The sequence below is a fragment of the Hipposideros armiger genome, unplaced genomic scaffold, assembly GCF_001890085.2.
Source record: "Hipposideros armiger isolate ML-2016 unplaced genomic scaffold, ASM189008v1 scaffold_56, whole genome shotgun sequence".
NCBI lineage: Eukaryota > Metazoa > Chordata > Mammalia > Chiroptera > Hipposideridae > Hipposideros > Hipposideros armiger.
In genome coordinates, this window is record NW_017731406.1 from 1,429,350 (window position 1) to 1,452,964 (window position 23,615).

General features: G+C 36.7%; 2 protein-coding genes across 6 annotated transcripts in view; both read right to left on the reverse strand.

Annotated features, from left to right (window-relative positions):
* DIAPH2 (diaphanous related formin 2) overlaps positions 1 to 23,615 on the reverse strand; it is an 873,267-nt gene that overhangs the window by 655,474 nt on the left and 194,178 nt on the right. For all 5 annotated transcript variants that reach the window (XM_019641102.1, XM_019641101.1, XM_019641103.1 and 2 more), the window contains one exon: positions 14,799 to 14,938. In XM_019641102.1, the coding sequence (XP_019496647.1) occupies positions 14,799 to 14,938 (140 nt within the window). The remainder of the gene's footprint in view (positions 1 to 14,798; positions 14,939 to 23,615) is intronic.
* On the reverse strand, positions 12,049 to 12,858 carry RPA4 (replication protein A4). The gene has a single exon (XM_019641107.1). The coding sequence runs from the start codon at positions 12,856 to 12,858 to the stop codon at positions 12,049 to 12,051; it is 810 nt and encodes a 269-aa protein (XP_019496652.1).

Genomic DNA, 23,615 nt, shown 5'->3' on the forward strand with positions numbered 1-23,615 from the left:
GCTACAAACAACCAAAAGGTCAAAGAAGAAATCAAGAAAGAACTAACAAAATACCTAGAGGGGGAAAAAAAAGGAAATATAACAAAATTTACAGAATACAGCAAAAGCAGTTCTAAGAGGCAAGTTCATACCAATAAATGTCTGCCTCAAGAAACAAAAAAAGGCTCAAATAAACAATTTAACTTTAGGCCGCACAAAACTAAAAAACAACAAACAATGCCTAAAGTTAGTAAAAGAAAGAAAATGAGGATTAGAGCAGAAATAAATAAAATAGAGACTAAAGAGACAATAAAAAAGACCAAAAAAACACTAAGAGCTAGTTCTTTTGAAAGATAAACAAAATTAACAAACCTATAGTTAGACTCACCAAAAAATAGAGAGGACTCAAATAAATAAAATCAGAAATGAAGTAGAAGATGTCACAACTGGTAACACAGAAATACAAAGAATCATAAGAGACTACTATGAACAATCATATGCTAATTGGACAAACTACAATAGATAAATTCCTAGAAATGATGAAATAGAAAATCTGAACAGACCTATTATTAGTAAGGAGATTGAATAAGTAATCAAAAAACTCCCAACAAACAAAAGTCCAGGACTAGATGGCTTCACTAGTGAATTCTATCATACATTAAAACAAGAATATCAATCATTCTCAAACACTTCCAAAACAACAGAAGAGGTGGAAACTCTTCCAAACTCATTTTACAAGGCCAGCATTACACTGAAACAAAAATCAAACAAGGATGCCATGAAAAAATATCCCTGACGAACACAGATGCAAAGATCCTCAACAAAATATCAGCAAACCAAATTCAACAATACAGTATCATATATGATGAACAAGTCAGATTTATTCCAGGAATGGAATGATGGTTCAACGTCCACAAATCAGTCAAAGTGATACACCATATTAATAAAATGAAGGATAAAAATCATATGATCATATCAGTAGAAGCAGAATAATAATTTGACAAAATTCAACATCCATTTATGATAAACACTCTGAACAAAGAGTGTACAAAGGAAACGTACCTCAACACAATAAAGGCCATATGTGACAAGCCCACAGCTAACATCATTCTCCATGGTGGATTTTCTTCTAAAATCAGGAACAAGACAAGGATGCCCGTTCTCACCACATTTATTCAACATAGTATTAAAAGTCCTAATCAGGGTAATTAGGCAAGAAAAATAATAAAGGGATCTAAATTGGAAAGAAAGACGTAAAACCATCACTATTTGCAGCTGACATGATAATATATATAGAAAACACTAAAGACCACATCAAAAAACTGTTAGCACTAATAAACAAACTCAATAAAGTTGCAAGATCCAAAATCAATATGCAAAAATCTGTTTCGTTTCTATACACTAATAACAACCTATCAGAGAGAAAAATTAAGAAAGCAATCTCATTTACAATTACATCAAATAGAATAAAATCGCTAGGAATAAATTTAACCAAGGAGATAAAAGACCAGCACATTGAAAACTATAAGGCAGTAATAAAAGAAATTAAAGACACACAAAATGGAAATATATTCCGTGCTCATGGATTAGAAGAATTAATAGTTAAAATGTCCATAAAATGACCAAAAGCAATCTGCATGATGCAATTCCTAACAAAAGTCCAATGGCATTTTTGATGGAAATACAACAAAAAAAAACAAAAATTTTTATAGAATCATAAAAGACCCCAATTAACCAAAGCAATCTTGGAAAAGAACAGCAACGGTGGAGGCATCATGCTCTTATTTCAAGCTATATTACAAAACTATAGTATTCAAAACAGTTTGGTAATGGCATAAAAACAGAAATACAGAAAAATGGAACAGAATAGAGAGCCGAGAAATAAACCCATGCATAAATGGTCAATTAATTTACAATAAAGGAGAAAAGAATATACAATGGGGAAAGTACAGTCTTTTCAATAAATGGTGTTGGAAAAACTGGACAGCCACATGCAAAAGACTGAAACTAGATCTCTCTCACACACCACACACAAAAAATAACTCAAAATGGATTAAAGACGTCAACTTAAGACCTGAAACCATAAAATTCCTAGAAGAAAGCCAAGGCAGCAAGCTCCTTTACACAGGTCTTGGTGATGATTTTTTAAAATCTGACATCAAAAGCAAAAGTAATAAAAGCAAAAATAAACAAATGGCACTACATCAAAATAAAAAGCTTCTGCACCATAAAGGAAACCATCAACAAAATGAAAAGCAACCTACTGAATGAAGAACATATTTACAAATCATTTAACTGATAAGGGGCTAATATCCAAAATATATAAGGAACTCACACAACTGAATAGCAAAAAAAAAAACAAAACAAAAAAAGAAACAAACAAAAAAACACAACCAACCTAACAATCTGACATACAGATAACCAACAGGTACATGAAAAAATGCTCAACAACATTTATCATCAGGGAAATGCTAATAAAAACCACAATGAGGTACCACCTCACACCTGTTGAGTGGACATCATCAATAACTCAAAAAACAAGTGTGGGTGAGGATGCAGAGAAAAAGGGATCCTTGTGCACTGTTGATAGGAATGTAAATTGGTGCAGCCACTATGGAAAACAGTGTGGAAATTCCTCAAAAATTAGAAATAGAACTACTATCTTATGACCCAGCTATTCTACTTCTGGGTATTCATCTGAAGAAAACGAAAACACTAATTCAGAAAGATATATGCACCCCCATGTTAACTGCAGCATTATTTACAATAGCCAAGACATGAAAACAACCTAAGTGTCCATGGATGGATGAATGGATAAAGAAAGTGTGGTATACGTACAACTATATATTACTAAGCCATAGAAAAGAATAAAATTTTGCCATTAAACATGGACGTACGTCAAGAGCATTACGCTACGTGAAATAAGTCAGACAGAGAAAGACAAATACTGTATGATCTCTCTTATATATAATATATATATATATATCTTAGATGTATGTATGTATGTATGTATGTATGTATGTATGTATATAAAACTAAGCTCATAGATGCAGAGAATGGATTAGTGGTTGGTTGCCAGAGACAAGTGTGGAGGGTGGGAGAAATGGGTGAACTGCTCTTTTTTTGTAATTCAATTAATTGAATAAAGAAAAAAATTAATATAAAGCCCTACCCACAACATAAAGGCAAACCATGAGGCATCTCACTTGAAGCTGAGTTAGCCTTTCAAAGTACACTCTACAGTTCTACTGCCTTCTACATTCTGCCTTCGTGGATTCTCTCTCAACAGAAGACATTCAGGTTTAAACTGCCCGATGTGACAGGCTGTACACTTACAGCTCTGCTGACCAGGTGGGAAATCTCCCCAAATTAGCTGTTCATTATCTGCCACCAGTCGAACAGCTGGGGTCACAGAGCAAACACTGTTATCTAGTGCACACAGATCCTCTTGCCATCGACCACACAAAATACCTGCACTCCAGCTGTTAGCTAGCATCTTAATTGTGAATTGTCAGCTATCCAGCTCCTATCAAAAGTCTGGCTGAGATGATAGATATTCCACGGGGAGAGTCTCGTGGACATTTCTCAAGTACACCTTGGTAGCGGGTTAGATTACTGGAAGGTCCATACCAGTACTATTACTTTGGGTTTATGTAGAAACATCATGACCTTGGGGTTTTTTTTTTGTTTTTGGGGTTGTTTTTTCTTAAAACTCAAGGCCCCATGCAGGAAATGGACATGCATATACATTCTCTGTACTTTATAGAAAACTATCAAAGACTCACTCTACTGTTTTGTGCAATATCTCTCATTTAAGCAATCCCAAAATAAAATGCTCTGAGCTCAGAATTTGGAAGAATGCCCTTCCTGAAAAATAGATGCATTGTCATTCATCAAATAACAGCTATGTCTCTCAGTACACCGCCTTTTTTCTCCCTGTGGCTATAAAGAAAATAGGAACCATTTTATACTCAAATCATGACCCGGAATTGTCCTGGGCTTTTTGAAATGTACCACCTTCCCTCCTTATTTCCTTGGAGCTTGTATTTTTACCCTCATCTTAATGGTAGTGGGATATCTGCATCTCTTATTGTAAGCTGCAAATGCTTTAGCAATAGCCCCATAATAAGAGAAATACATAAAACTCTAGTATGTGTCCATGACCTTTAGTAAATTAATTTATATAAATCAAAATCAAAATATTATAAATAACACATATTTAAAAGAATTTCTTCCCAAGACAAACTTTGAATATATGGAAAATGTTTTAAAATGGAAGGAAGTTAGCCTGCGATTAAATTCATTTAATTAGTGTGCCTAGACTCTGCTGCTAGATTTCACATACAATTAGAACTACAGTTATAAATTTCTGTCCAGTTATAAATTTCTAATTATTTTAGATAATTATTATATATACATATTGGTTTTCTAATTTAAAATGCATCATTTAAATGAGAAAATGCATTGCCTGAGTGGAGCTTCATATGTGAGCTAATAATAAAAAAATAAATGCCAACATAAGGGCTATCACTTATTCTACCTTAATGCCTATAACATTTTCTCCTACTAAAACAATACTTTAGAAGCTAGACTCAGTATTTTCTGTGCTTACATTTTTCTTTATAAAAACAGGACATAGAGATCTATAATAGCAGATCTGCCTTAACTTAAAATTATGTTTTGCAGCTAATATTATATAATTAAAACTTCAATGCCACTTAATATATATAGTATCAACTCTGCTAAATGAGCATGGATATGGTTCACGATAATTGAAATTATTGACCAAGATTTTAGAGGAAAGCATAAAATTTAACGTAACTGCACTGAATTTGCTATTTTCTGTTCTATGTAAAAATGTACTAGGGTCTTCTAAAATGATTTATGCATTTAAAAGTCAAAGGAAACAAAATACCAAAATTAAACAGCCCTGCTTTAGTAATACTGCTCATAATGCTGCCTTACGTATGAGATGTTCTCACAATTTTAAGTCTTGCTCACATTTCTGCATCTTTAAAACCTGTCCTCATTATTACGTTTTTCATAGGTAGTCCAATGCAAAATGTTCTAAGACTACTGATCGGCACCTACCTTTATATAAACTCTCTAAGTAGTGTAGGCTCCTTTGCCAAGCTTTCAGTAAGTTTAATACAGTCTGTTTAAATACTTATTAACACTCATAATTCAGAAAGTGCTTTCTATTTCTAATGTGTATTACTGTCAAGAGTCAGCTTTTTATTGCAATGATTATGTCTAAATATACATTTGTTAATATGCTAGAAAAATACGTCTAAATCTAAATGGAAGTTAGACAATATCACGTAACAACAAACATTCTAGAGGCACTGCCAATAATTACACTTATAGAAACTCTAAAAGATAATCTGTTTTCACCTGCTTGAAAACACTGGCTGAGGAAGCTATCAGCACAGAGAATATATACATACACACTATGCCATGAGTTTGGCAGATCACAAGATTCCAAGCAAGACAGAAAACAGTTTCCTAGTGGGGCAAAAGACCCCTCAAGCTGTAAGGCAATTTCAGCAACAACCCTGCAAAGAATTCTACACAATCACAACTCTCAGATGCTATTTTTCAAACCAATATTTGCTGTTTTTGTCATGTGTTGAGAAACCTTAGGCACAATGATTTATTGCTACACATTTCTTTGAATCTTCATAAAATGTATTGCCAAATACCTACACATCCTGTAATGGGGGTGGCTGGGAATAGACTTGTCCAAACTCACTGGTCATTTCTCAGCAGGTACTGCTTCCTTTCATAAACTTTACTACACGAATATGAACCACAATTGGTAAATAACATAATTCTCATTTTAAAGCACATGGACCATGGTATGTGCAGGGTCTAATGCAATTTTTAATAGCAGATTGAGATTTCCTTCATAGTCAAAAGTCATGGATTTTTAAGGTGTTACATAGAGTTGTAAATATTCAATTTCATTAATTCACCACACAACAGTAAGAAGCATTAAGTAAAGCACACTATATTGTCTGTAGCTTATGAATATGGTTCAAATCAAACCAACAAGTTACATTCCTGTGTGGAGGAAGTTAGCTTAGCTTCATTCTGTTTCTTTGATTACATCGAAAAATGCACGGCCACAAAATAGTACCAGATTAATGCAAATTCATTCTCACTGCTGGAGAAGCATAGGTTGTTATTGATGGTGGGTCAATAGTCACATAAAATCACACATTGTTGTATATAAATTATACCATACCCGCCATCATGAGACAATAAGAGGGAAAGAGTGGCTCTTCCCCAGAGCAGTCTGAAATCTAACCGAGAAAAGCAAACACATACGCTTGAAACTATTACAGAGCATAAGCAGGTACCGGTGAATATATAGAGTACAAAATAAATGTTGAAGGAATCTATACTAAGGGAGTGATTTGGGGTACAGCCAGCTAATGAAGGTTTATAAAAGGAATTTTAAAATGTTGGCTTTCAGCAGAGAATAATATAATGCAATGGCTTTCTTAGAGCCTTTATCATCTGAGTGATTAAATATCATATGAATTTCAAATTCACGACTCCGTTTTACTTTCTGAAATGACAGTGCTTTGAGGATCTTTAGTAAAGATCTTAGTATGTGTGTTTATATTTATTTATTATTTTGGTAGGGGCTGAACAAAAAGAAATCAGTTAAAACTGTGGTAGCCATGAGAGGGCAGTGGTCGGATTCAAATGAAAAATAGTTACGTAACAGATTTGAAAAATGCTTTCCTCAGTATTTTAAAGGAAATTATAAATACCTGTCTGGCATTGGTTAAACACAATATTTATCAGTACAAGAAAATAATGGAATGCTAGGAAGTATTTCACGCATATGGAGGAATGCTTTTCTCACTCTTCAAAATTATTTCTAAAAAGTAATCTAGTTCCAAGAGCAAATATAATAGGATTGGAACCAAGCAAAAGATAACATAACACATAGCAGTTTAGAGCTGAAATGCTCCAATCTCATTTACATACGGCAAAACTGAGGCACAAACAGGTCACTCACGGATGGGACTAAGGTCACAGAGAGTGAGAGATCCAGGACGGGAAATCAGATCTCATGACCGGCACTCTAGTGTGCCTCTGCCATGTAACACGCTCTCTCTCAGAATTCAGTCCTACAGAAAAATGTTCTTCATAAAGGCAATGAGGTCACCAAAATGAAATTGCATTAAGGACAGTTATACACAAAAACAGATCTAGAAGTAGTACACTGGTCTACTTTTACAGATATCCTGAACTACTTAATGTTTATACCTCAACACAATTTCTCTCAATTTGGTTATTTCAGTGGTGTTAAGGATAATTTCCCTTTGGCTGGTTGAGGTGAGTTGCATACAGGCTATCCAGAATGTCAGAATACGACCTGATTTGGAAACAGCCTGTGTAGATATAACTAAGGTGAATACATCATCATACTAGATTAGGGTGGGGCCCAAATTCAAGTAGAGTGCCCTTGTGAGAGACATAGAAAAGACGCAGCAACACAGCGGAGCTGTGACAAGGGAGACAGAGGTTGGATTTACACTGCTACAAGCCAAGGAATGCCAGAAGCTGGAAGAAGCAAGAAAAGATCCCCCTTACAGCCTTAGGCGGGACTTTGTTGCTGACACCCTGATATCACACTTCTGGCCACCTGAGCTGTGGAGAGAATAAATTTCTGTTCTTTAAAGTGACTCAGTTTTTGCAAACTGTTATGGGAGCCCTAGGAAATTAAAACAATAATATGAAGTGGTTCTTGTAGAATTTCAAGGATTCTTTAAGTGTTATATAACACACTACGCATTCAAGGGGATTTATCCTTTAATAGACTATTTTTTCTCTCCTTTGTTTTCTGTGCAATTTCCTTTGTGTTATACAAATTATTCTCGTGCTTGGGTTTATTTTTACACGGGCTTCCTCATTTTCTGATTTTTGTTGGTGTTTCATTGTTCTTGTTTGCTTATCTGTTTCTGTCCAAAAGGGAGACTATTTAGTCATACACTGTGTTGGTGTGATTATTTGTTGGTTTCTGTGAGGGAGATTTGAAAGTAGGGGATGGCTGGATAACAAAATCTTACGGCTGTTGGTGGGTTTAAATCTGATGGAAACAGAAGGGTGGTTTAGACTATGGAATGGTTATAAGCATCTCTAAGGAGTAAAAGACATTGTTTTGTTTTTGTTTTTAATTTGGAAACTCTGGGTTGATAAAGTTAAACAAGTTTCTTTCCTGAAGGACTTTTAAAAGCTTTTTTTAAAAATAATGCTAACGTGGGGCCGGTCGAGTGGCGCGATGGTTAAGAACTGGCTTGGGATGCCAGAGGGCCCCGGTTCAGATCCCACATATGAGGGCCAGTGACACTGCCCTCCACAGCTAAAATGCTGAACAACAGCTCAACCTGGAGCTGGGCTGCCATGAGTCGCCGGCGACGGCGTAGGCTGCAGCCCCTGTGGTAGTGGGTTGCCATGGGCTACCGTATGTAGCCAGCAGCCAGCGTGAGCGGCCAGCAGCCACAGTGAGCGGCCGTCCAGAAGCCGGCGACTGATCTGCCTCGCCAGAGAAGAGCGCAATGATGGTGCCAACTTGGGCCAGTGAAGCAACATCCTCCACAACTAGACTGAAGAAAAAAACGACAGCAACTTGTCTGTTCCCCTTCCCCCAATTCCCCAGCACTGTTCCCATCCCCCCAATTCCCCAATAAAAATCTTAAAAAATAATAATAATAATGCTAACGTTCACTGTAAGTTCCCAAAATGGGCAAACGCACTGCATTTCCAGAACTTATCTAACCATGAGATATAGAGACAAATCCCACCACCACCACTTTACCGGTATTTTTTGAGAAATAAGTTGAGGCGAGTATCCCCTTATCAGGAAGAAAGATTTTTGGACCTGAGTCAAAGGGTAGAAAAAAGTCCAAGGAGAAACCACTGCTGGAGGTGGCTAACTGGGTTTTGGTAAGCATTCTCAGGACACTCAAAGAAGGCTAGTGTTCCTTGTGTTTTTTCTCCTCTTTCCAAAACCTACAGGTATACATACAGAACACTAGAAGCACTTCTGGTAGCAGTGTGTTCTTTTTACTCCTTCACTCAATTTGTAATGCCACAAGGAATAATAATAAATGCTGAATATACAAGAGGAATAAAGTAACCCTTGACCTTCAGGAGATCTCCATACAATAAATTTCCGTCACCTTATTAAAAAGTTCCTGTGCTGGCCTGTGCCTGACAAGCTCTTATCATCTTCTAAGGGAACAGTCCTACCGTGTTTCCCCGAAAATAAGACCGGGTCTTACATTATTTTTTGCTCCAACAATCTACACTTATTCATTTATTCATGTACAAAAATCTACATTTACTCAAACAGTCATGTCTGGCTGACAATCTTAACTGGGGCTTATGTTTGGGGTAGGGCTTATATTACGAGCATCCTGAAACATCATGCTAGGGCTTATTTTCCAGTTAGGTCTTCTTATCTGGGAAACTTGGTAGGTAGACAAATTCTGAACCACACCACCTGGCCTCCCTCTCCCTTACCAAAGGCAAAACTGACTCGTTCATGGACAGTTCCCTGAACTGTGGTGTCGTGAGCATGTAAGCCAGCCTGCAGACTGAGGTGGCCTTGCGTGAAAAGCTTGGGCCAAGCAGAAAATGAGGACCAGAGTTACCCTGCTAGGAATCTCCCCTGGGCAACAGAGAAGACCAGGCAGTTAATATCAGGAAAAGCAGCTGACAATGGGATTGGTCAGGGTGATGCGCCATGATATTTGCTGCTGAGTTGAGGGAGGCTCAGGACAAAAAGAATCAGGTCCTGGACTATCTGAGGATGTCAAACGCCCTTCCACCATATCAGCCTCCATGAGGCCCCACTATGCAGCTGCCCCTGGAATTCCTGGGCGATTTCTAGCTCCCTTACCGCAATATATAACATGGTCTCCCTGCTTTCACCCGGAGTTCTCCTTTAAAACTCTAGGTCAGGGCATGCCATCACTATCCTCAAAACCCTCTAACACCTCCCCTGCGCTTGCTCAGGTTAAAGGCCAAAGTCCTTCCAATGGCTCCCAGACTCTATATTCTCTGCCTCCAGCCACACTGGCTCCTCTTGACATTCCCAGAACAGGCCAAACATTTGCTCGTTTCCTGTTTCTGACAACATTCCTCCTCCAATGGACAACATAGCTCATTCCAACACTTCCTTTAGACTTCTGCTCAAATATCACTAAAGTCAGACGGGACTGCACTTACCATCTGATATAAAATAACATCATCTCCTCCCCAGCACAGATCACAACCTGACATTTTATGTATATTGTCTGAATTTAAGGGATTTTTCTGGTTTTGCACCTTCTTTTTGTGACCTGATTAAAACAAATGATGCTGTATTCTTTTACTTATCTGAATCATTACATATATTTATTTTTCCTCTAATGTAATACCTAGTAACTTGATAGATACCATCTTTAGCACATGCATAACTAAGGGTTTACTTTATTCAATTTTGTGAAAGTCTCACATAACTAATATAAACTACACTAAAACGTATAATTACAACTGGGGTATAACATGTTACGGGTATTATACAGAGAAGAGAGAAAATTATTCTCGATAATTAGAATCATCATTCTGTAAAAACAAAAGGAGTTTCCAAGTGTATTTAGGAAAACCACACACAAAATTAAAAATTTCGCAAAAGTATTTAAATAAAATGTTCAAATAAAAATCAGTTAAACTTACTAAGCTTGATATTCCTAGAATTATTTTTTGTTTGCAAAAGCTATAAGAATATAACCTTGTTATACATAAAACTGAGCATTTAGGACTATAGGCAATACTTCAGAACATCAAACTTACAGAAAGACTGGCACTGGTGTACCATTCAACTACGAAATACTGTAATTTAATCCAAGTATCACATATCTTATTTAAGATATTCATTAAACAATGACATTTTAAGAAAAAAGCAGTCAAAGCTGATAGTTATTCAAACACAGTACCATCTTATTTTTGAAAAAACATAAACCTATGTTAATAAGAGCAAACCATTCAATAAACACTTGAACTGAGTTTGAATTCCTAAATTGCTATCTTTAGCACATTTGAATTAATCACTATATTTAGCAAGAGATAACAATAACCATAATAAACTAAAACCGAACTTAGAAAATAAGTCTAACAACAACAAAAAATTTTTGTCTCTTAACTGGTTCCGTGACTACATCTATTTTCTCCTAATACATAGATATTTCAGAAAACAAGACGCTCCCGTTCAACTAAACAATATTCAACTGTTTCTGTACCTTTGATCCCCCAAATTCACCCAATCAGGAGTATTTTCATTTGCTTGCTGGTAAATCCCACAAAAAGTCCAATCAATTTATCCATCGCATCGCCCTCTGCAGTTGAAATATAGTCAGAAAAATGGAAACGTTCAAAGCAGTTGGAAAAGCAGTGAGGTTCCAAAGGATGCCAGTTGAGATCTTTTGTTGGAAAAAACAAAACCAAAAAACTACTTCTTAAAAGTCAACAGGTCGGGCCGGCCGAGTGGCACAATGGTTAAGAACTGGCTTGGGACGCCAGAGGGCCCCAGTTCAGATCCCATATATGAGGGCCAGTGACACTGCCCTCTACAGCTAAGATGCTGAACAACAGCTCAACCTGGAGCGGGGCTCTCAAGAGTCGCCAGCGACGGCGTAGGCTGCAGCCCCTGTGGCAGTGGGTTGCCATGGGCTACCGTGTGTAGCCAGCAGCCAGTGTGAGCAGCCAGCAGCCGCAGTGAGCAGCCCTCCAGAAGCCGGCGACTGATCTGCCTCCCCCGGGAAGAGCGCAATGATGGTGCCAACTTGGGCCAGTGAAGCAATGTCCTCCACAACTAGACTGAAGAACAAAACGACAGCAACTTGTCTGTTCCCCTTCCCCCAATTCCCCAGCACTGTTCCCATCCCCCCAATTCCCCAATAAAAAATAATAATAAAAAAAATAAAATAAAATAAAATAAAATCAACAGGTCAAATACACTTCACAGCTGGAAGCACGGGTCTTCAGAGCATGAAAAATCTTGCCACTTCAATCAGCAGATTTAAAATGCTCCCGGTCCACAGTGGGGTAGATGTGGCCCTCCCTCATCAGACATTCAGTGGCTTCCCGGATGGCACTGACGCTCAGGCTGCGAAGCTCGACCTGCAGGTCATGAATGCTCATGCCTTCCTGGCGTGGACACTCGTGAATCAAACGCAGCACCTCCTCCCGGATGAAGTCGAGGTTGGACTCGCCGTACTCCAGAGCCTCACCCACTCCGGATGCAGCCTCACCCACTCGGGATGGAGCAACAGGTGCGCTCAGCCCAGAGGCCTCTTGCAGGCCTTGAGCCACCATCGTGTGTGCGTTGACAATTTCCAGAATATGTGCGGTGCACTCATTCATATCTTCCAGGATATGGATATTCAATACCTCAAGGCACTTCATCCCCGCATAACCTCTGAGAATACCGAACACTTTGGCATATACTCCCACCAGAAACACAGTCCGCCGCTGCTTTGCTCTGTCTCGGCCGAGCCATTCGCGGACTTCTATAGGCCTGGTGGTCATATCATCAATCTTGTAACGAATGAAGTATGGCGCTCTCTCCACCTTCCTGATGATCCCCACAATTGAGACATGGGAAACCTGCATTCCCCTGATCTTGAAAACACCGTCAACCAGAGAGGCCGTGAGCAGCTGGTTTACGCTACACGGTACTATGTCCCAGAGTCGAGCCCTGGATCTTGGGGCCATCAGGGCAGGAGCTGCGCCGCCCTGAGAGGGTTGCTCACTGCTCCCACTGGCTCCACCCGCAGCAGGGATGCCGCCGTGGCTCTCAAACGCATTCTTACTCATTTTACCGACAGCTCAGGCAGATGAGGTGGCGGGATTCGGCTCCGGTCAGCGAGTTCCTCAGGCCGGAACCTCTGTTCGGGGTGAGCGCCGAACGTGTGCTTTGTGACGACACCAGCGCCTTACGCCACGTCTGGAGCCAATCAGCTTCCAGAATGCTGCTCCAGCCAGCCAATCAGAGCCTGTCACCTTCTCGACTGAGCCCATAATTCCTTGGAGTCGGCTCGTACTTCCTGGGCTACATTTGTAAGGCCCCGTGTATAATTTCAGGCCTTTCCTGCCATCATATGAAAATGCATTTTTGCTAGCCCCCAATTCTTTTCTAAATGTCACACTACATATATAGTCACGTCTTAAAGATTAATTTATTCAATCGAGTTAACCATCCAACGGGAGCTTCGGAACACATAAGTGCACTATAGTAAAGTGCTATAGATGAGGGGGACGAGGGGGTGAAGGAGACGGGGTTGGGGGATGCCGGGAAATGACGAGGGTATACCGCCATGGTTACTGTTCTGAAAGAACTCACTGTCTTGTTCAAATCACTAAAACCAGAAGCATACGTCTTTAGTCACTTCTTAATCAGTTAACCATTCACCAGAAATTTCAGAACACGTAAGGGCACTATAGTAGAGCACTGTACGTTACAAGCGGGAGCTGGGCGGGGGGAGGCGGCGCAGCAAGGGGGCAGGGGCAACGTCAAGGGGGGCAGGGGGACCCCCATCATGGTTACTGTTCTCAAAGAACTCACGTCCTTGTTCAAATTATTAAAACCAGAAGCATTCTAAACAAAATGGCAAGACAGCCACCTTTGATTATTATAGTGAAAGCTAAGTTACATCTTACCACTGCGTTTTTAAATATTTTATTGTACAATTATAATTTCCCAGTTCTGCCAAATTCACTATAGATGAAAATAAATATTGATGACTATTGAACAATGCGGGTCCACTTATACCGATTGTAGTTCACACCCGCACGGTTCAAGGGTCAACGGGCAGTTTGGAATCCGTGTTATGGAGAAGGCTAACTTAAGTTATAAGCCTATTTTCAACTTGGCTGGCGATCGTTGCCCCTAATCCTCATGTTGTTCAAGGGCCAACTGTAGTAGGATCTATTTCAAATTATACATAAATCCAAATGGAATGACAGAACACTAAGTTATTTTTAAGGCTCTGTGGATAGGTCAAAGAAGTACAAGATGTGGTCCCTATTAAATACTAGGAAAAACATAAAGTCAAAATATGGTTTATACATATTCTTATCCAGTAATTTCTAAATTTAAGAGTCTAGCAACTATGTTAGTAGATCGAAAAATATTTTCATATTATACTGAAAATCTACTTTCCTTATAAAAACATTTAATTTGGGATATAATTAATAAAGAAACATCGATTATTCTTTGTACCTAGGTAATAGTCTAAATGGATAGTGTTTTGAAGAGTTTATTAATACTTTCCAATTTCTTTTATTAGTCAAAATAATTTAATGTTTGCTATCCCAAATTACAGAAATGTATGAGTAGCATATCTAAAAATTATAGAAGAATGTAAAATTATATTTATTTCTCAAGTTAAAAAGGAACAATATCATAAAGCCAATATACTGATTTTGTTTTACAAATAAATAATATAATTATATAAGTATACATTTTTCCATGTAAATGTGTATGTTTAACTTCTAGATTCATGTTTACATAATCAAAGAGGAATTAACATTCAAGTAATTTTTGTATTCTTAAAATTGCATGATTAGTGATCAGATTTTAACTATATTTTTTAAATGTTTACATCCTCATCATCAGACACTGTTGTTTTATTAGCTAACATCAGACATCTGGTCAGAAAAATCTTGAGGTTCAAATGACATGAATGATTATACTCCCAACCATTATATACAGTACAGATTGTATAAATCATACCAAAACAATAAGAGTCACTTACCTGACAGGATTGCTGGTTAAAGAAACCCTCAGAGATTCTAGGCAGTTAAGAAGTTTTTCATCGGAAATACCAGATCGTAATTCATGAACATATTCTTGTGAAGATAGGGTGCATTCATGTTTGCTGTTTTTCAGCCCTCCCTATATATAAAAGAAAAAATAAATACACATATATATTATTTAAGACAACCAAAACTTTTTTTAAACTTTTAAGATAATGCATAGAATATGCAAATATTTTACTGTATAAAAATGTGTGCAGAGTACTAGGCACTTCAAACATTGTGGTCATAGAATTGATGTGGTAAAGCCATGTTATGTATATCTCAACACTCCCCTCAGCCTCATTTAAAAGAAAATTATACTGCTGGTGCGCATGACCTGAATAGAACATGGACTTGAGTGTAAAAAGTTATCACTGACAGGAATGCTTCAATTTACAATCCAGGCATTAGGATTAACATTAGCTGGTCCTCCTTAACCCACTGAATGAACATTTAGAAATCATCTTATTAATTTTCCTAGCTAAGATATTTATATTCCATTTCACAAAATACAACAAATATAATTTAATATAAAACATTATACATTACCCAAAACTATTGTAATATCAGACGATCAGCCTACATTATACATTACCCAAATCTATTGAAATATATCAGACTATCACAAAAACAAGTGAAAACGGTTTTAAAATGCAAAAACAATATAGTCTCTAATTAGCACATTAGTTAACGAAATTAGTCTAAAACAGGGGTTGGCAAACTTTTGAGACAGAAGAGCCGCCAGGAGTCGGCAAACTGCAGCTCGTGAGCCACATGTGGCTCTTTGGGTATGTACATGTGGCTCTGAAGTAAAATTGAAAATGAAAATAAAACTACCATAGTTTCATTTATACAATTTTTAAAGGATATTATTCACATAATGGTGATTATGTAAAAATATATTTATGGCTCTCGAATAATTTTTCAATTGTTGTGAGGGACAGGATTGGCTCTTCCAGGGGTTGGCAAACTTTTGAGACGGAACGTACCCAAAGAACCAAATGTGGCTCACGAACCGCAGTTTGCCGACCCCTGGTCTAAACTATTCACCAATTCCCACGTATTTCTTTCTAACTTTGTTAATCTCGTGTTGTAGATTGACCTTAGAAAGTCGTTAAATGAATTTATCTGATAGTGACTAGTTTTTTACTTAATTTCCAATATACGTGGGGTTACTTCCCGAGCTCATTATTTCATCACAGCTCTTTAGCTTCGTCACCTTGCCATAACTATGTAAGTAGTTTGAGGAAACGGCTGGGAGGAAAATATCAACACACTCATTGTACTAATAGCTCACAGTTTTACATTCTACACACACATAATCATAACTTACCTTTCCTATATTACAGGCATGTCCCTCTGAATTAAAACTCAAGCTTGAGTCCCATTTTCTAAGTTCATACAAATTATACTCAGTTTCTGCTAAGTATCTAAGCTACAATAAGGAAAGCATTATTTTTCCCATTTGGTAGAAGTCATATTATTAGAGGATACAGAATTTAAAAACAAAAAACAATGTGTTAATAATGAGAAATGGATTCCCTAGGGTTTCATATACTATTTGGCTTTTTATTGAGAATGCCTTCTCAATATAGAAATTGTCAATCATTCTTAATGTCTGAATTTTTTAAAATTCCATTAAATAGTAAAGGTTTAAAGTCTGACAAAGTCTTCTGTAGGGGAGAACTCACTTCCCTTCTAGCACTGTGGTGCTTCACTCCTATAGTACTTGAGACACTGGGGCAGAGGTCATTATTAGTACCTCTCTCTCTTCTCGCCTGGGAAGTCCACATACGCCAAGGACCTAACACGGTGACTGAATTGAGTGAGCCTCAACGAAAGCATGCTGTTATTGAATCTGTCCTTAACAATTACACAAGGAATACAGTTTCTTACTTTTAGCTCCCATATTTTGTGTACTGACCACTGATCTGATTATTCTTGCTTTGTTAGGATATACAGTAGATGTTCAAAAAGCCTACTGGATAAATCACCACATATATGGCACAGTAAGTAAAACCATCACCATGAAATCACTTCCACATTTCTATAACTTATTTATCCACCTTTTAAGGCTACAAATCCACAAGGAGTAATAGCACGTAAATATTTATAGCATAAAATTGTGCAAGTTTACTGCTACATACCACTTTCATATGATCCTCAAACTTTTTTCTTAATTAATGGATAACAAGACCCTACTGATTCTCCCCTAGAGGCTTGCATCCAGGCTTATTCCTGTAGAATAACCTTTGCATTTGCTGTTTTCTCTGCCTAGAAGACTTTGACCCCTGACATCTCCATCGCTGGCTCTCATCATTTAAGTTTCACCCCAAAAGTCTTCTCCTCACCAGACACCAATTATCATCACAATACCGTTTTAAACCTCACAGTATTAGCTTTATTAAGTTTATCTTGTTTAGCACTTTGTTTACTGTGTTTTCCTCATTAAAACATAAGCTCTATGAGGCAGGAATCGTGCCTACCTTGTTCACTTCTGTATCTTAACACCATGCTTATCAGCACACAGTAAGGACTCAATACGTATTTCTTGGATGGATGGATAGATAGATGGATGAAGGGATAGATGGAGAATAAACAAATGGGTGAATGACATGAGTTTCAACATGCTGAAGCTTCCAAGCTCAGTTTAGTTTCACTTCAGAATATTACAGTTCTGAGGCATTCCATTGCAATATATTCAGAGATGCTAGTATAGAAGAGGTAAATTGAGACAGTGTATGATGGCAAGCTGGGGAGAGCTCAAACTGCCACTGAGTTTGAATCATGGCCCCCTCACTTACCTTCCAAGTAATCTTTGAGCAGGCTGTTGACCTAATCTCTATAAATCTCTTTGCTCATCCATGATACAGGGGTAATAAACACCTACCCCTCATGTTTGTTATGAGGATTAAGTAAGACAATGCATATAAAGTGCCTGAAACAGACATTTCACATGTGTTGTCTCACGGAGTAAGCTGCTCAGAAAATGTTAGTTCCCTTCGTCCATATGGTTGTGCCTGAGATACTCTCTACGGAACATTTGGGCCAGCCCATCACCTTGGGACTCACCCCTCCCCCAAATCTTAGGAACAACTTTAAATTATGCAATTTAGGATATCCTGTGGTTATAAGCAGTGGAAGTAAACAATTCAACGGGGCAAGGCAGAAAATATATAGCCTCATAGAACAAATGCCTTGATTAAGCTTAGAATGACTTTGTGGTTTTAACATAAGTTCATATATGAAAACATGATAACATGTAAAGGCTGGACTGGCCCTTAAAGATTAGCTCTTCTAATACCCTCATTACAGAAATAGAGAATCGAGGTAAGGTGATTACCCAAGTCCACATAATTAGTGAGGCTACGAGAATAAAACACTAATATTCTGGTCCTCGGTAATTTCCTTTTTTTCTACAACATGTCACTTTTTCCCAATATTGAATAAAAAATTAAAGCAACAAGTATTTAATTCTGAAATCTCTATTACAAACTGTCAAACTATCTTCAGTATAATCAATATAGTGCAACATAATATTAAGGAAATCACTGGAAAACAAAACAGTGCAATAGATTAAACTAATTCTCACTATATTTAATAGGGCTGTAATACAAAACTGGCTTATTATTAACATCCTGTTCTGATACTGAACAAAGGAAACAACTAGATAATGGATGGATAATAATGGAAATTTTAATTAGCTGCTCTGTATGAGATTAATGAAAATTACCACTGTGCCCATTTGATCTTTAAAAAATAATGCAGACAAAGTTAGCAATTAGCATACATCATGCTACTCCAAAGCTAGGTGAACAAAAAGCTTTCCTAATTTGAATCCATTCTTTAATTTGAAAAGCGTTAAGACGGAGACGCTTGTCAGTGTGACTGTGCTTGTCTTATTGTAAGACACTACAAAACCAAAAGGTACTAGGCCAGTTTAATAATCACATCCCCCTACCCTAATATGAAATGTTAGTATCAAAGCCAAATGAGCAATATTCTAAAAGGAATATTTTAAATTTACTGTCGAGATGCCACTTCCGATTTTAGGTTGACTTTGAGCACAATCTGTTGTTTTTTAATGTAAATATCCAGATTTACTGGTACTTTGAGGAAAGGCTTTATATTTCTAAGCTGTAAAGGTATCTTGCTGCACTCACTATGAAGAACATATTGATTGTACACTGGTCTTTTCAACTACAGCGTGCACACAAACACCAATTACTATCAGTGGTGTCATCTTCAAATAGGAAGGACAGTATGATTGTCATGAAAACAATAATATTGTTACTATTACTGACCATGATTTTAAAACCTAATGTAATCAGGTTTCTTTGGCTACTTTAATCAAGTGAGTTTCTTATCTATCATTGCAGTTCCCTGAAAAAGCAATGTCATAGATGAACAAATTTGAAATTGTATCTGCAAAGGTTCACAGTGTTGCTGAGAGGATTCTAAAACTTTAAAAGCACAGGAAGTCAAAAAGCCATTTTCCTCATCATCAGTTCCTGGAGCTCCAGTAGGAGAAGGATACACAAACAAGTGCCTGATCCAAGTCGATCTACGTATTTATTCTAATAGCAATGCATTCGGTGGGCTATGCGATTTTGAATGCTAAACTTTAGGTGGCTTCTCTCCAGTTATATGAGAAAAACATCTCACAAAGGGAGATTATCAGAGTTAAGTAATTCATGTATCAAAAATACACAAAATGTATTATTTAAAAATAAATATATTACATTAAAACAAGATTTCAAATAATTATATGTGTAATTTGCAGTTAAAATTATTTAAGCTTCATGAAAAATATAGCATGGAAATACTATATAGTATCTATTCAGGATCTATAAGATTAAAAACCTACACAGAAAATTATCAGGAGATAACTTTATATCGTGTCGTTTCCCATTAAAGGACACATTTTTAAGACCTTTTCAGAGGCTGAAAGTAATATGCAAAATAAGAGAACGTATCCTAAATTCTAGGACAGAAAAAAAAGCTTTTCTACAGCAATGTTGATGCATCACAATTATTCAGATTATGTTGGGTCGTCACAAAAGTCATGATGCATTTTTGAGATGAAAAACATAGAAAAAATACCTCATGCCTTTTCTGATAACCCAATACATACCATTTGTCCCAAAGGGATTTGACTATGTTTATTTAAATATGATTAGCTAAAATGTTAAAGAAAAGTTGAAGATTTTCTGAGAAATCATTTATAGTATACTTATTGAAGCTTCTATATATTAAACACCAGATTAAGCATTTTACCCCCAAATTATAGACTCTAAAACCATCACAGAATGGATACTTAAGTTATACTGTCAGCACATGTATTGTTAGAAAGGTCAAACACACAAAGAAACTCTAAACATATATTTAACTTCTGTGGCCCTATTGTTATTTCTTTTGTGGTGAAACCATATTTAATTTATAAAGTATCGAGGAAAATAATTCATAATGACATCAAGTAATTACTCAATTAAACAAATAATAAATTTTAATTTTTAACATTAACTCAGACAAAAGGTTGATGATATTTTAATAAGTAATGTTGATCCCAAAACACTGAACTTCACTTCTTGTAAAACATTTCTTGTAAAACAATCTCATTTGATCTAGACACTCTCAGACACATCAACAACAAAAAGCTAAACCATTATTAAATGATTTGCTAGTAAAACCTAATTAAAATATTTAATGATATTCAAAATTAAGTCAATCTGTATAACAAGCAATCCATCCGACATGTTTTCCTTTCATATCAAACACAATAAATTTGTGGTCTATTCCATACTTAAAATCTGTTCATACATGTCTTTTAAAACTAGTATTAGGCAATTACGGTGAACAATGTGCATATGGGTGAATGACATCAAGTAAATCTTTAAAACTATAAAATGTGACTACTAGCATTTTTTATGTGCCCTTATCACCATCCGCAGTACTTGATAAAAGAAAGCTTAAGCATTATGTTTACCTTTTATTTGACAGAGGCCCTTGAGATAATATCAGATAATAAAATGTACACAGATAGAAAGTAACCCAGGGGTTTTTAACCCTGGGACCCAATTCAGGGGATATGTAAACTCGGAAGGAGAAAAATAATACCTTTATTTTCAGTAACAGCTGACTGTGCTTCAGCATCTCTTTCAAGTATGAATGTGGACAACAGACCACAGCAGTATAACCAGCACCTACGACTTGGTCACTGTGATGCAGAGAAGTCACAGACATTTTCCTATTGTGCCACACACACCACACTCATGTCTGTTTCTCAAAATATCATTACTGCTCACCATTTATTAAAAATTACTCCAGTTATACAAGCTGCCACTTTGTCTTGTTATTTAACAAATAATGTAAAGAAGCATATTACTGTGTCTCAGTTTTTTAATTAAGCTTTCTATTTTGAGATAATTGTACATACACGTGCAATTGTAAGCAAAACGCAGAGAAATCCTTTGTCTCCCCCAATGGGAACATCTTCCAAAACTATACTACAATATCACAACTGAGACACTGACTTTGAGAAAGCCTACCTATTTTATTCAGAGTTCCCTAGTTTTACTTGCCGTTGAGTGCATGCACACGTGTGTATATGTGTATTTAGTTCTGTGCAGTTTGATCACATGTAGATTCATGTACCCAACCGCCAAAATCAAGATACAGAACAGTACAATTGCAGTATGGACCCCTCATATTGCCCTTTCATAACCACACTCAAATCTCTCTGACAATCTTCCATCCCTGGCAACTGCAAATAGATTCTGCATTTCTATAAATTTTGACTTTTCAAGAATGTCATATGTAGGAAATCATGCAACAGTAGTAACCTTTGGGCATGGGCTTTTCTCACTCAGCATAATGCCCTGGAGACTCATACAAAATACTGCACATATCACTAGTTTCTTCCTATTTATTGCTGAGTGGTATGCCATGGTATGGATATACTACAGTTTTTTAAACATTGACCCACTGAGGACATTTAGGCTTTTTTTCCAGTTTTTGTTTATAATGAATAAAACTGTCATGAACACCTGTGCACAGGTTTTTGTGTAAACTTAAGTTTATATTTCTCTGGAATGTGTCATAATTTTAAAAAACAATAAGTACACTTTAATATAATTGGTTTCCTTTTTAATCTCATATATTTTATGTTTTACATTTAAAAACATGATTCTGAGAAGCTACCCACAGGTTCACCAGATTCCAAAGGGACTGATGGTACCAAACAAGTTAAGGATCCTTATGGTAGCTTGCTTCCTCTATTTTGTAATCGCACTACATTTACTTAAAGCATGCTACCATTTTAAATAGAAAAAGCTGATCTATGCAAATAATTACTTAAGAAAATGGGCAGAACTTGATCAATATTAATATCCAATAGGATAACTGATATATCTGGCATAGCGAATTTCTTCACTGTACCATTTAAAGTTAAGAACAACAGTGAGTAACAACGAGATTTGTTATGTTGGGCAAAGACAATAAGGATATTTAAATATAAAGTTTTCCTTCCCTACTCTCCCACTTTTTAGATCCAATTCTAAAAGTAACTTTAGACATTGTAATAAAGCCAGCTTAATAATACTTTTGCAGATTATAAATGTTTCCTACAGCCTAGACAGAAACTACATTTTCAGTAGGTAATAAAGCTATAAATTGTAAATGAAATAAAGAACAATTCCATCCACAAAAGAAAAAATTACCCCATTATTTTCAAACCCCTACCTAGCCTTCCAAAAATTTTAGTCACTGCCATCGGCCAAAATGAATACACTGAATTTTATTCAATTAATTACCTGCCTCAAGAGTGCACCAATAGTAAAATATCCAAAGGATGGGAAAACAAGGAAAAGCAAAAGATCTGTGATTAATTGACATGTTGAATAAACGGATGAGTCTCTTCAGCACTGAATGAGATTCATAGATTTCATAGATTTCATAGATTTAGATACCAAAAATGCCATACATTTTAATAGTTCAAACAGCTCTCACAACTTTTCCTATATACTCTTTCATCTGAATCTATCTGAATCTAATCAACAAGGGAAGACACTACTAAAACCATTTTTCTTTTTGGATGTTGTGAGAATTGAACCATGGAGAAGTCATGGCTTGTGTGAGACTAGTTAACTAGCAAATAATTGTCAGAAACAGGCTAGAACCTAAAATGGGTTTCCTTTCTGAAGAGAGTACAAAACTATCTTCAAGGGGGCCCAATTTGCTCCCAATGTAGGATTCTAACAAAATGAGGGAAAAATGGGCAAAAGTTGCAGAAATATTCCTTAGCCTCAACAGCTATGTAGATTTAGTCAAGTTTTCACTTGCCCTCCCAGGCCTCAGGTGACTTATCTGCAAAACGGTAATAATAATGTATCTATACTCAGGGTTGATATAAGGATGAAATAAGAACCCAAGTAAAATGCAATGCCTGGTATATATTGGGTTGTCGGAAAAGTCATGACACATTTTTGCAATGAAAAACAGAAAAAAATACATCATGACTTTTCCAACAACCCAATAATAAGCACTCAATTAATGTTTGCTGCCATTACATATTATTTTATCGTTAATTTAAAGAGTACTTTCTTTCAAAATTGTCTAGTGAAAGAAATGCTGGTGTCATGAAATTCTTCATTTCTGGTCACCTTACTCAGGTGGCATTAGGGTGGGCTGCTTAGATGCTCAGGAAAGGATGTCCACCTTAGTTAGATTAGGTTCTTGTTTTCAAACTATTCAGAGGGTCCAGAGAGTTCCTTAAG

Bases quoted from the DNA above. Each gene is read 5' to 3' on its own strand.
- RPA4 (XM_019641107.1), bottom strand. From the start codon at position 12,858: ATGAGTAAGAATGCGTTTGAGAGCCACGGCGGCATCCCTGCTGCGGGT.